This window comes from Vicia villosa, linkage group LG3, assembly GCF_029867415.1.
Source record: "Vicia villosa cultivar HV-30 ecotype Madison, WI linkage group LG3, Vvil1.0, whole genome shotgun sequence".
Lineage (NCBI taxonomy): Eukaryota > Viridiplantae > Streptophyta > Magnoliopsida > Fabales > Fabaceae > Vicia > Vicia villosa.
In genome coordinates this window covers 15,496,354-15,511,736 of record NC_081182.1, presented here as the reverse complement: position 1 = coordinate 15,511,736, position 15,383 = coordinate 15,496,354, and the positions used below count along the sequence as shown (strand labels likewise).

General features: G+C 32.8%; 1 protein-coding gene across 1 annotated transcript; it reads left to right on the top strand.

Moving 5' to 3' along the window:
• Positions 1-7,977: 7,977 nt before the first annotated feature.
• LOC131654989 (probable caffeine synthase MTL2) lies at positions 7,978-10,158 on the top strand. The gene is made up of 4 exons (XM_058924903.1): positions 7,978-8,078; positions 8,153-8,542; positions 9,115-9,372; positions 9,618-10,158. The coding sequence occupies exons 1-4, from the start codon at positions 8,004-8,006 to the stop codon at positions 9,972-9,974; spliced, it is 1,080 nt and encodes a 359-aa protein (XP_058780886.1). The 5' UTR covers positions 7,978-8,003; the 3' UTR covers positions 9,975-10,158.
• The last annotated feature ends 5,225 nt before the right edge of the window (positions 10,159-15,383 follow it).

The following is a 15,383-nucleotide window of genomic DNA, read 5'->3' as shown; positions in this document are numbered from 1 at the left end:
TTATAATACTCCATTCAAACAAAAACATTAAAATAATTTGAATTGCTTAAAATTAAAAAAATTAGCAAGCAAAGAAATAGATTCAGTAATATTTTTATCAATATCATGAAATATTTTATCAGCAATATTCACTTAATATATATGGGATAGGATCAAATGACACCAAGGTGTCAAAGTTTAATTTGACACTAAATCTCGATCGTTAAAATAATTGATAAATGATGATGCTAAATGAATAAAATAATAATAAAAAAATACATAGCATATTTTTCTCCAAAAAATAGGCTATTTAGCATCACCGTTTGATCAATTATTTTAACCATCGAGATTTGGTGTCATTTGATCCTATCCCTATATATATATATATATATATATATATATATATATATATATATATATATATATATATATATATATATATATATATATATATATATATATATTTACTCCAAGAGTAAGTGTTGAACACTTACTCCAAATCTTAACCATTGATTTTCATTAATCTAACAGTTTTAATTGATCATTTAATTTTATTATTTTTGGAAATATTTTTCAATATAAAAATTTAATTAAAGCCGTTACATTAATGATAATCAATGGTTAAGATTTGGAGTAAGTGTTCAACACAAACACACACGCGCGCGCGCACACACACACACACACACATATATATATATATATATATATATATATATATATATATATATATATATATATATATATAGAGGAGGGTTATATTGACTCCAACAGTAAGTGTATCATAACTATTGATTATCATTAATCCAACGGTTTTCAAAAATAATTAAATTAAATGATCAATTAAAACCGTTAGACTAATGAAAATCAATGGTTATGATTTGGAGTAAGTGTTGAACACTTACTCTTGGAGTCAATATAACCCTCCTCATATATATATATATATATATATATATATATATATATATATATATATATATATATATATATATATATATATATATATATATATATATATATATATATATATATATCAGGGCCGTCTTTGAGGGCGTGCAAAGCGGGCTACCGCACAGGGCCTCAAATTTTTTAAAGTTAAACTATTATTAAATAGGGCCTCATAAATTGTTGCCACTATTAAAATGAGGTTAAATAGGGCCTCTAATTATTTTGTCATGGTTGAACCATGACTAACCTACACAGGGCCTCCAAAAAATTGTGACGCCCTTGCATGACATATTTTAATATAGTCATGATACATGTTGTCTTAATTGTATTAATATAGAAAAATATTAATGTAATTATAGTGATTGTCATAAGAGTAATGCTATTTATTACGAAATAAATTGGAGAAGAAATGTAAGAACTGACACATGTCATTATTTTTGAGCAAAATTTTAAATTTATTTTAAATTAATTTTCTTTTTAATAGAAATTATGAGGTGGTGATGTGGTGAGAGATATGCATGAAAGGAAAACATCCTAGATTGCCATTAGCATCAAAACTGGTTCCAAGAGAAAAGCATGGTTTAAGAGTAGTGCATTCTAATGTATGTGGGTCATTCGAAGTACCTTCACTTGGAGGAAAAAAGTACTCTATGTCTTTTATGGATGAGTTCACAAGAATGACATGGGTAACACTCATCAAGTTTAAGCATGAGGTGTTTGCTGAGTTTCAAAAATCAAAGTGAAGGCTAAAAAACAGAGTGGTCAGAAGCTGAAAGTTCTCAGAACTGATGGTGGAGGTGGGTATAACTCCATAGAGTTCAAGAAGTACTGTGAGGATAATGAAATTGAGCATGAGGTTACTTCTCCATACACTGCTCAACACAATGGTCTCACTAAAAGAAGAAATATGAATTTTCTTGATATGACAAGGAGCATGCTGAAAGAAAATAAGCTCCCTCACACCTTATGGGGTGAAGATGTTGCCACTGTAACATATGTGCTCAACATGTGTCCAACCAAGAAGCTGGAGAAAAATGTTACTTTTAAGAAATAGATTAGAGATAAGCAAAGTGTGATTCATTTTAGAGTATTTGGTCTTGTTTGTTACAAACATGTTCTAGGTGCTACTAGAAATAAGCTGGATGATAGAAGTAAAGTAATGTTGATGATTAAGTACCACAGTACATGTGCTTATAAGCTTTATTGTCCAGTCACTAACAAAGCTGAAGTCAGTAGAGATGTCATTATGAAGGAAGCAAAAGTATGGGACTAGAGCAAGTCTCAATCCAATTTTGGTGCATTGTTGACACCTGACTAAAGGGGATTTTGCCCCTGAAGATGATTTAGAGTCTGAAGGTGACTCTGAAGTTGAAGTTGAGTAAGAAGACGTGTTACATTCCGAAGAAGACTCTGCAGGAAAGTTTGAATCTGAAGGTGAATTTCATTCTGATCCATATTTCTAATGATGATCCGAACTCTGGTGGTAATCTAACCTCTGACGGTGGTCATACCTCTGAAGGTGGAACTTCTGAAGATGGTCCAGCATCTGATACTGTTCTAGCATCTGAAGAAGATTCCGAAAAAATTCAGAGGCCACAAAGAATCAAACAAATACCAAGAAGATTTGCAAAGCTTGACATGTTTCAAGATACTGAGATAGACTTTGAAGGGAAAGTCATTTAATGTTCCATGTTAATAGAATTTGAACCAGTTAATACTGAAGAAGTTATCAAGAAGAAAGTTTGACTGAAGGCCATGAAAGAATAACTTGAGAGGATATAGAAAGAAATAAGACTTGGAAATTAACTGAGCTTCCAAAGAACAAGAAAGCCATTAGTGTCACATGGGTTTTCAAGATAAAGCTAAAGCCAAATGGATAATTGGCAAACACATAGCAAGGTTATTAATTAGAGTATTTCTATATAAACATGGTTTAGACTATTTTGAAGTGTTTTCTTCTGTAGCTATACTTGAAACAATCAGATTGGTGATTGTTATAGCTGTAAATAGTAATTGGCCTCTGATGCATTTAGATGTGAAATATAATTTTTTGAATGATTCTTTACAATAGGAAGTTAATGTGTCACAACCTCCTGGATTTGTGAAAAATAATCGGGAAGGGATAGTGTATAAATTGCATAAAGCCTTGTATGGGCTGAAACAAGCTCTTAGAGCTTGGAATCTGAAAATTGGTTCATTTTTCATGCTTCAAGGATTCAGAAAAGGTGAAATGGAATATGAGTTTTATGTTTAGAATATCTCTGAAAGCAATATGATTTTGGTGTGTCTCTATATTGATGATAGATTGCTAACAGGGAGCTAATCAAACGAGATAGTCAAGTTGAAGAAGGTACTGATGATTGGGTTGGAGATGACTGATCTACGAACCATGGTTTATTTTCTAGGTTATAACGCAAAAATGTATCACATATTTGACTTGATTTACATAGATTATTTCCTATTTTATTTTAATTATGTTGTTTTATGTTGGAATTACGGTGGTATTTTAATGTGTTTCAGGAATTTAATGTTTTCGAGGCTCCGTGAAGAAAAGGAGTAAAAAGGAGAAGAAATGGATAAATATATATATATATAAATATATATATATATATATATATATATATATATATATATATATATATATATATATATATATATATATATATATATAGAAGTGGGCCCCATGGTTTATTTATATATATATATATATATATATATATATATATATATATATATATATATATATATATATATATATATATATATATATATATATATATATATATATATATATATATATATATGAAGTTGTGACAACGTCAATTTTTATATATAATGTGATTTGTGAAGGGGAGACGCCCGTCTCCTACAAAATAGGGGCCACGTCTCAGTTGGGGACGCTCGTCTCCTGTATTTTAGGTGCAAGTCTCCGTTTAATTTGTCATAGGAGACACCCGTCTCCACTTTTGAAGATCCGTTTTTGCCAAATTCACATGTTCAACTCCATAAACCAAGTCAATTAATATGCAACATTTGAGGAGAAATATGGGGACCAGCTAGAAGGAGCAGTTACCACAATAACACTATAAAAAGAGCTGAATATTCATGTAAAAGGGGTTGGACCATGCTTTGTTCCAGCCATAGTTTTTAGTATTATTTTCATTCCAGTATTTTACTTTTCCAGCAATTGTTTTCTATTATGTTCATCTTTTCTCACAACAATTTCTATACCAGAAATTGTTGTGAACCTTTAACGGATCTAACCTTACGTTAGATTTAGTTTTTATTTCCTTGTTTTAATTCGTGGTGAATAATATTTGAAGAACAATCCAACCAACCTGTGGTGGAAGTTCAAGTACTCCAAGATTCAAGATTTTATTTCAGATTTATATTATTCAGGTTTCTTATTTACTCCTTTAATTATATTCCTTTGCAAGATATATTGTATGCCAACTAATATGGCCAAAATTATGAACCGAATCTATTTATGCATGTTTAACCATATTAATATGTCTGGCTAATTTATTTAGATATCAATATGTAAAGTAATTTAACAGCAGGGATCCGAAATAAATTGGCTTAAATATGTTTTATTAAAAATCACTCGTTTCTGGTTTTGTGTCTAATTTAATTTGCTAAAGTTCTAAAATCAACAGAGCAAGAGTTTGAGATTTTAGAACTGATAAAGGTTAACATCAATAGAGCGAGAGTTTGAGATCTTTAACTGGATAGTAGACATAGAACATTAATTTTAAGGACGGCGAAAGCGTATTAAAGCTAATTAGAATTTATTTATTTTCAAAAAGTACTTTTAAACTCGACGCGGGACAGCGAGAGCGTACGTTAGGGAATACTAGCATGATCCAAGTCAACAGAGCGAGAGTTTGAGACTAGGAGATTTAAGTAGATAACATCTTCATGAAATGAGCATTTTATCAATTGTGATGTTTTTAAAAAGCTTTTCTAAATATAATGGGATGGCGAGAGCATACATTATGAGTAAGGACAGTAGTCTAAATCAAAAGAGCGAGAGTTTGAGAGGAGGACTTTTAAACAACATAGTTAATGGAGATTTTTAATTAAATAAGAACCATAGCCAATGGAACTTCGGATCACCTAAGTTAGACGAACTACATATTGATATCCGCTTATTTATATTTTATCTAGATTTAAGATTTTAGTTTCCCTTTATAAACAACTCAAATATCATTAGCCTTAGATTTGCATAATAACTTTAGATAACGGTAGATCGATTTATAGTCCCTGTGGATTCGATATATTTTAAAACTACACGACACGACTGTGCACTTGCAGTTATCCCGACTAATAGACACGTAAAGTCGTGATCACTAGGGATGGAGATTCTGTACTCTGAGAAGGATATAATTTTGCATCAGTTGAAGTATGAACTTGAAATTGTGAAAAGGTTTAAGTTAACAAATTGCAAGTCTGCAATCACACTTGCTGAAATAAATCGCAAGACGTATTCTGATGTTGAGGACGATGATGTAGATGCTACAACTTTTAAATAGTTGGTTGGCTCATTGAGATGTCTCTGTAACACCAGACCTGACATATGCTATGCAATTGGAATGGTGAGTAGGTTTATGAAAAAACCAAAGTGGTCACGTTACTAAGTTGTTGTCAAGATACTAAGGGTATATTAAGGGGACTCTGAGGTATGGAATTTTATTCCCTTATGGTGTTAAATCTAATTCATAACTCATATGTTATTCAGACTCTGGTACGTGTGGAGACAAAGGTTATAGAAGAAGTACTTCTGAATATTTCTTCAAGTATCTGAGAAGTCCCTTATCTTGGTGCTCCAAGAAATAACATGTGGTTGCCTTGTCAACCTATGAAGCTGAGTACATTGTATGTGCTTTCTCTGCGTGTCAAGCTGTTTGTCTAATGAATTTATCGTAGGATCTGAAGATCAAGGTGAGCAAGTCTGTGAAGCTGATGATAGACAAAAAATATGCCATAAGCCTTCCCAAGAACTCAGTACTCCATAGGATAAGCAAGCACATTGACACAAAGTTCTATTTTTTGTGAATCCAGGTTCAAAATGGAATGCTTGAAGTTGTTCACTATAACATTCAAAAGCAACTTGCAGATGTGCTGACCAAAGCTATCAAGATTGAACACTTTATCCACTTGAGGGATGAAATTAGTGTTGTTGATTTTAGTATTGAATATGGATTAAGGGATGGTGTTGAAGTGTAATCCAAATTCAACATATAGTTTAAGCATTTGCATTTAATTAGCATTTGAGTTCCATTTGGTTAGCATTTACATTTGGGTGTTAGTATATAAGCCCATTGATAGTTTCCTTTGTAATATATTTCACAGTCTTACAATTTGAGAAAGAAGTTAGTTACAGATCTATTTTATCTCTCTTCTCTCTCTCTCTTTTATCTTCAACCTTGCTCACCAAAATTTAGAACCATTGAACAAAGGTGATATTTACCTAACAAGGACAAGCCCTCCAACAGTGGATTTTTGCATATACTGCATGGAGGATTTTTATCTGACCTCGTTCTTAAGAAAATTTCTAGAAACTTCTCTTCTTCAAAAAGTTTCTCCATATTTTTCTTTCCTCCATTTTCTTTATTTTGAGTCTGAAATTTGAAATTTTACTGAAAGGCATTTTCAAGTGTGCCTTTATGCCTATACAGTCTTTGCTCATATGCTTCAAGAAAGCCCACTAGCTCTGTCACTGATATAGTGGATCGATCTTTGGTTTCCTCAATCGTTGTTATGATTAGGTCAAATTTTGGGGGCATAGTAATTAGAATTTTCTCAACAATTTTCTTGTCATGAATATCCTCCCCAACAGCTCTCATTTGATTAATTATTTCTTTAATTTAGAATAGTAATCTTTAACTGTCTCAAACTCATTCATCTTCAATAGTTCAAAATCTCTTCTTAGAGATTGAAGTTTAACAACACATACCTTATCGCTTCCTTAAAAATCCTCTTGCAACGTGTTACATGCTTCTTTGGCAGTATTAGCTCCTATAATTCTTGGGAAAATTGCATCAGTCACTGCTTGTTGCAAGGTGAGCAACGCCATTGAATTTTTTTTTTTTTTTCTTCAACTTCTTTTCTTAAGCTGCATTAAGAGCTGAAGTATCTGTAGGAGCGGTGAAGCCTTCTTCTACTATGTCCTATAAATTTTGAGATGAAAAAAAGTCTCCATTCTAACACGCCATAATCATAATTTTCACCATTAAAAATGAGGACAGAAATAATTGATGATTGAGTGGTGTTATCCGTAGCTTAGAAAAATTATTTGAGTGGATCAATAGTACAAGAGAAATATTTTGTAGTTGGGAGAATTCTAGAATAGTAGCTAGGTAATATAACTACGTCCAATGTATGACCGAACGTAGCTCTGATGCCACTGTTGAGAGTTGATTAGTTGATAGAAGATAGTTTTAGAAAATTGTTTTGAAAGAAAGCTATGTCATTGATTTTTTGGATGATAATTTACAAAGTACCAATTGTCTATTTATAGATTCAAGTCGTCAACCTCTCAAAGGTGGTGAATGTTTTCTCATTACTTTAGTTCTTTCTAAGATGTTTTATGATAGATTAATATCATAATAGTTCTAGGTTCTTCTATCATTTCCATACACTTATAGTTCTAGATTTTTCTGCCATATTCATACACACTATAATTCTAAGCTCTTCTATCATTATCATACATATTATATTTAAAAATATTCTAAAAATTTGTAACAATTTCAACAAAACCTCGTGTTGTCATCAAAACTAATTCACCACATCATTTGTGAGCCCGAACGTTTTTCACAAAATTAAATAGATGCATGAATTTAATTAAGAAGCATATATGAGGGAAGGGAAAATTTCATCAAGTACTACTTTGGTTGCTACCATAACAAGAAATTATATATAGAATTTGGTTTACAATTTGCCACCATGACGTTAACTTGTTAACCAACAACAATGACATTTGTACTAGGTAACCTTTGTACATATACGACGTATTACTATTATAAAAGGAATGCAATAACCCTCTCAAACACATTCACAAACATTTATTTTCATTAGCAATGGCAATTGAACAAGTCCTTCATATGAATGGAGGTGAAGGAGAAACAAGTTACGCAAGTAACTCGACATTTCAGGTAATAAATAATAATTAATTAATCTATCTAATCTTGCCCTAATTCAACAAGTCCTGATTAATTTTTGCATGCAGAAAAAGGTGATTCTGACTGCCAAACACATCCTTGAAGAAAGTATAATGAGACTATATTGTGACATTTTTCCAAACTGTTTGAAAGTGGCTGACTTAGGTTGTTCATCAGGTCCAAATGCACTTTTGGTTGCATCTAATATAATGAACACCATTGATGCAGTGAGCCAAAACATGAGTCATGAAACACCCATGTTTCAGTTTTTTCTCAATGACTTCAATACTACTTTTAAGTCACTACCTGATTTTTATAAAAGACTTGAACAAGAGAAAGGACACAAGTTTAGTCCATGTTTCTTTAGTGGAACACCAGGGTCTTTTTATGGAAGACTCTTTCCTAACAACTCCATTCACTTTTTTCATTCCTCCTATAGTCTTCACTGGCTTTCTAAGGTACAGTACATTTGATGACAAGGGTTGCATGATTTTATCATCATGTACATTAAATCATTATACTCACGGGTTCATGGTTTTATGATTAGAATGAGGCTGGACTTTGATTGAATCGAATCGGTTATAAATAAATAAATAAATAAATTTTGATTATATAAGAATAATAATGTACAAGAATATTTTAAAATTATATAAAATAATTTATTAATGATTTTATAATAATAAATATTTAATATTTTATTTAATTTCTTATAACCTTCTATATTTTTAAAATTTTATGTTTTATTACTTAAAAATATTTTAAAATTATCAATAAATAAAATAACACAAAATTAGCAATATCGGCTTAGGCGGTCCACCGGATCTTAAACGAGGCTCTTGATACCATGTTAAGAAATGTGGTTGGGCCTAACTCAACCCTACAAAACCGGCTTGTAGGGTGAGAATTGCCCCCACTTATAAGGACATGTTTAGGCCATATATTATCCGATGTGGAACTCTTAACAGATTTTGTTATTATGTAATAATATTGTTTGGTATTTCATTGGCATAGTTAATTATTTTGGTAACAGACTCCAGAAGTGTTGCAAGATGCTTTAGAACCAATAAACAAAGGTGCTATCTACCTAACAAGGACAAGTCCTCCAGCAGTGCACAAAGCATACCATGCACAGTTTCAACAAGACTTCACATTATTTTTGAGGTCACGTTCCTTTGAACTGCTTCCAGGTGGTGCTATGGTCCTAACACTTATTGGTAGAGATGAACTAAATGAACTGATAAATGCATGGGTTGTGATTGGCATGGCACTCAATGACATGGCCACTGAGGTATATTTAATTAAGATATTAAATATTTTTGTTTTGGTTTGTACGCGAAGTGTTAATAACTACTAAGAGTTCACGTATACATCCGATAGTATCAGGGTTCAAACTCGGGTGATGGCGTCAAACCTAACAAATCGGCTTCTACTAGTTGAGCTAGGATTTGCGGACAATCAAGATACTATACATGATTAATGATTAATTTGCATGTGAATTGGTAGCTTATATATATGTATTACTTTTACATGCAGAAATTGATGGAGAAGAAAAAATTGGACTCATTCAACATACCATCTTATTGTCCTACGTCTGAGGAGATTAGGAAAGTGATTGAAGAAGAAGGTTCTTTTGATGTTCAAAGTTTGGAGACAATTACAACAGATTGGGTGAAAACCATTGATGTGATTGATGATGAGGATGGAGATACAAGAGCGGAGGGAGTTGCAACATTTATAAGAGCTGTTGCTGAACCAATTTTGAAGTCAGAGTTTGGAGAAGAAATCATGGATGAATTATTCAATAGGTTCAAGAACAAGATTATTCAACTTGATGGAGTTGAGAAATTGGAAGTGCCTAATTTAGTCATGCACATCACTAAACGTATTTGAAGATATTATTCATCACCAAAGAGTTGAATCCCTTGAAATATTTACTATTTTAATTCAATAAGATGGCGTTGCTATTATTATTATATTCATAAAGTTTCATGTCATGTATAATTTTCCTATTTGAAATTTTAAGTTTGGAATTACCTCTATTTTTAATTATGTATTCCCTCATAAAATGTATTAAGTTCGAACACTATAATAAATAACTTTTTTTATGATGAATTTTTCATCTCAGTAAAAAAAAATTGAGGTATTATGCTCAGACGTGTCATGTTTTATTTTTTTATAAAAATAAAAAATAATATATTTCTTCGATTTTTAATAAAATCGAGGGGAAAAATAAATCAGGACACGTTTCGAATCTCGACTATTGCAGTTTGTGTTTTTATTTGTTTATAAGTGAATACTAAATGATCTATCCCTTCGGTTTCTTTAAAAACCGAGGGATAACATAATCAGATTTTACTATAAAAGCACTCGGTAAACAAATTTCTTTGTGTGCATGTTATTTTGAGTTCCATATTTTGTTTGAAGTCTTTGGAGTTTACTCCAAGGCATTGTGATTGGGAATTCTCCTGTATACAACTGTTACTCTATCCAATTTTTATGGTGCATTTCCAAAACTTTGTGCAAGTTATGAATATGGAGATGTTATATTCATCTGAGGCTTATTTCATCTGGTATTTGGTATTGTGCTTGCTTGGTAGGTAAATCCAAAGGATGAAAAATCTACATTGACTTCTTTTTTTCAAGTGTTGGCTCCTTATTTGGTTAGATTGTTCTTATCCTTAGCTTTTACTTTATGCTTTAGGATAGTCCCTTCATCTCCTGTCATCTTCTTAGATTTTCAAAATCTTCTTCCTTTTTTCAAAATCTTCTTATGTTTGCAAACTCTTTTAAAAACTCTTTTGATAAAAGTTTTCTTTAAAACAATCTTTAGCCTTTGTGGCTTTCTCTTAAAATCTTTTTTTTAAAGTTTAGACATGAATGATTGTTTTAGTGGAGATGTAATCCCCCAAAAAAGTCTTGATATTTATTGATATGATTGATCTTTTTCCACTTGAAATAATTAGTGGCATACTTCCCTTCTTTCATTTGTGATGCAAATGATCCATCTGTTCTCATGTTCAAGAATGATTAGATGAGTTTTCTCCCCTATAATAATTAAGTGTATATTCAGTTTTAAACAAAACCTTTTGTTTCCGTTTTAAGTGGAACTATATTTCTGACTTCTTCATTGCACTGAGGAGGTATGTAGGCACAAGATGCAGCGTCTTATTGGGCATTGTTTTTAAAAACAACACAAACTTTCTTTTGCATACACCTCTTTTTTAACACAGATTTACAAAAAGGTTCATGTGGAGTACCACAGATATGAGGGGTGCTAATACTTTCCTCTTGCATAATCAACCCTCGTACCTAAGATCTCTGCTTTTTATTAGTTTTGATTTAAAAACTTCTTTGGGTTTTATTTCACTCTTTTCCCTTTTCCTTTGGAAATAATAAAGTGCGTTGGCGACTTTCACTAAAATAATGAGTTAAGTCAATCAATAGCTTTGATCTCAATTTTTTTCCACTACAAAAAGGTATTACTACAATAGCTTTGATCTCATGGTCCACCAAGAGGAAATCTACAATAGCACTCTCAACCGCAAAAGTTGAATATATTTTTGCTTTTGAATGTAGCACACAGACCCTCTCGATGAAAAGTCAGCTAGAAGATTTCAGAATATATGAGGGTAAAATTCCTATTTTCTATGATAACACTTCTGCTATTTTTTATCAAAGAATCTCATTTTACATTATAGAGCTAAACATATTGAGATTAAACATCACTTTATACGAGACTATGTTCAGAAGGGAACTCTATCTTTAAAATTCATAGATACATATCATCAATTTGCTGATATCTCTACAAACCCCCTTGCTAAAGATAGATTCATCTTCATTCTGAACCTTAACATGGAATATGAGACTTCAAAATGAAAGATGTAACTTCATAATGTTGTCTTGTCCAGAATGAATGATGTAACTTCATAATGAAAGATGGAAAATAGATACAAACCATGAATGGTGTCTTGTCCCGAATGAAAAATGTAACTTTAGAATGTCACCCTCTTAGAATGAGAAAATGAGACTTCAAAGTGTCTATTTATTTATTTATTCTCGCTTCTAGAATGGGAGGCTTCTAAAAAGTGAAGTTCTCATGTAACAGAAATTCCCTGGGTCATAACCTTTTCTTCTGAAAACCTTATGTTCTATGGAAACTGAAGAGTTTACTTCACTAATTCTTGTCTTATCAAGTATATGCTTTATTCAAAAAATGACAAAAGTCACTTTTTTGAAACTCGTATATCGATTGATTGACATTTTAGATATAAGTTAACTTTGGAAATAAGATATTGTAGCATGCTTTACCAAGTTCTCATATTACTGTGGTGTCGTTTTTTTACCTCCTCGTTTCACTTGGGAGGACGGCACGCCGAACCCTTCACGCGAAATTTGGAAGGAGAGAGGCGCCCTTGTGGGATGAATTTTATTTCAGTTCTTCCTACGATAGCACACGAACTTTTTAATTATCCTACGAGGAGGAAGGGGAAAAAGATCTCAAATAAACCCTAAGAGTTTGCTAAGTGTGGGGATTCACCTAGACTAGAAATTCTGGAGTCCGGGAGGTCAGTTATACATAGGGAAGATTTTAAGCACCCTACATATCCGTAGTACTCTACGGGAACCTTCTCTGTGTCTATGTGTTTGTGTTGCTGCTTGATTGTGAAAGTTTCTCCTTTGTGTTAGGAGAGAGAATTGAATTGAAAGACAGATGAACTGACTGTTTTTGGTTTTTTATTAGCTCGCTGAGATTCCATGTGAATCTCATGCCTAACATATCCCTAATGGAAGTCAGAGCTTTTTGTAGTTCGGGGAACTAATTAGGGAAATGAATTGATTTTTTGGTGCCTTGCTTGAAGCTCAAGGTTGAAGCTTTGAAATTAAATCTCTGTTTACAGTAAAGAGACATGAAGTCATCTTTAGAGAGAGGTATTTCTACTATTCCACCACAAACATTTAAAGTGACAGAAAAGTTGAGTTTGTTTCATAAGAGAGGGACCTTACTTGGTTGTGTACAAGTATGTCAGTCACGTGTCTCTTGAATGAAAGAAAGATTCTCAACCAAATTAGGGAAAGTTGTACAAGTCTGGGTGTGTGTGCCTCAGAGCATGCCTTTCAGAGTCCTAAATGGGAGAATATTTGAAATTGAAATTGTTTGTTTGTTGAATATGGTGAAATAGGAGAAATATCTCTTTATAGAGATAAATCATGTCTATCTACTGTATAAAAGATTTGAATTTGACTGGCTTGTATGAGGCCCAAGCTTGAGGCTATAAAGATTTTTATTGACTCTGGGAGATGACTCCACTGGGAATTAACGTTGACTGAGGGAATTTGTGTTCTGTAAGAAGCCCAAAATTGAGGCTGACTCTAGTTGGAGAGTGTTTATTTTGTTTTATTGAAAGGTTTATTTTAGTGTTCTGTACAAAGCCCGGAATTGTGGCTGACTCTACCTAGGGAGACTTTATTTTGTGCCTTGTACAAAACCCAAGGTTGCGGCTGACTGCTGAGGAAACTGACTATGGAGACTATGGATGACTCTATTTTGTGTGCCTTGTACAAAGCCCAAGATTGTGGCTGACTTGCTAGGGAAAGAACTCAAAGGGTATGAATCCTTTGACATAGAAGAGGATGTTTATCTGCCTTGTACAAAGCCCAAGGTTGTGGCTGACTTAGTGGGGAAAGACTCACTGCGGAGACTCTAGTATCTGCCTTGTACAAAGCCCAAGGTTGTGGCTGACTCTGGATAGGGGAATACCTATGAGGAGGGTTTTTTACTCTAGGGGAGTATCTGCCTTGTACAAAGCCCAATGTTAAGGCTGACTCTTAATGGAGAAAAGATCTACCAGTGTGGGATCTTTTGACTCAAAGGGGAGTATCTGCCTTGTACAAAGCCCAAGGTTGTGGCTAACTCTATTGAGGACTACTCTGTTGTTTAGAGACTAAAGGTTGACCCTTCTAGGGATTGTGCTCTTGTCAAGCCGGGATTGATAAATAAAAGACCTAGGTTTGAAGATTGATTTTACTACCATATTAGAAGGATATACCAATATGAGTTGGATATCGAGTGTTGGAGATCATAAATTTGCAGCTAAGTGGATATTTACACTAGTTGTAGATGAGGTTTCTTGGAAGAGCAAGAAACAAAGATGCATCACTCTCTTGACCATGGAGCCATAGTATGTGGAACTCGCTTCCACTGGTCAAGAAGTTGAATGGTTGAAGGACCTTCGATTGGAAGTTTCATTGGCTAAAGACAATGTTTCAAAGGTGTTAACACAATATGATAGTCAATCCAATTTAGCAAGAGAATTCAGATAAGTGTAAAATGAAAAGTCTGGGCACTGAGGCCTTAGACATTATTTCGTGATAAAATTGATTAAAGATGTAATCATTTTATTCACATATATACAATCGATCTATAATTTGAATGATTCATTTACTAAACTACTGGCCAGGGATTTAGTAAAGACAACCTCGAGAGGTGTGAGGTTGAAACTCCTTGAATAAGTGTTCCGACAATGATAGCAATCCAATCCGAAGTTAATACATCTTAACCTAAGATTCAATGGGTAACAATAAGTCGTTGATTTGGAAGTTGGTGCAACATTTTGTGACAATGTTGACTATTACATAATTGAGGGTTGAGTTTTTTAGAACTCTTAATGAAGTTCTATATCAAGGAGGATATGTATCTCAAGAAATAGATACAAACTGAACTTCACCTATATGAATTTCGAGATGGTGTCGTCTTAAAGTGAGAGTTGGAGTTTCTCTCATGAAAAATTCATGAAAGCAGGAAAAGCACATGGCCATAAATAGTGCTAGGCAAGATATGTAGGCGAAGAACCTTTAAGGAGTGTGTGTATAGTAACGCCCGTCTGATCACATGGGATAACGGTTCAAAGCATAGCTACCTAACGTTCCGATTAGACTTTGCGTTTTCTTTACTAAGGTTAAGTTCAAATCGAAAGATATCTAACTGTATTAACACTCTTTTGCTTTCTATATTATGGAATTGGACTTGTCATTATTAGAACAAGTGGGGATTGTTGTAAATTATTAATAATAATTAATAATATGAAAGTGTTCCAAAATGACAAGAAAAATATGCTAGTTTTTGAATTCGAAAGTTGGTAACACTTCATGAAGTGTTGCAGAATGAAAACATGAAACTCTAGGTAAAAGTTGTAGTAGGCCAAGCTTTGTAACTTTTGGTAAAAAGATATTGTTTCACCAAGGGTCGCTACCTTGTGAAACAATACAAATATGGCCTATAAATAATTCATTCCGAATTCA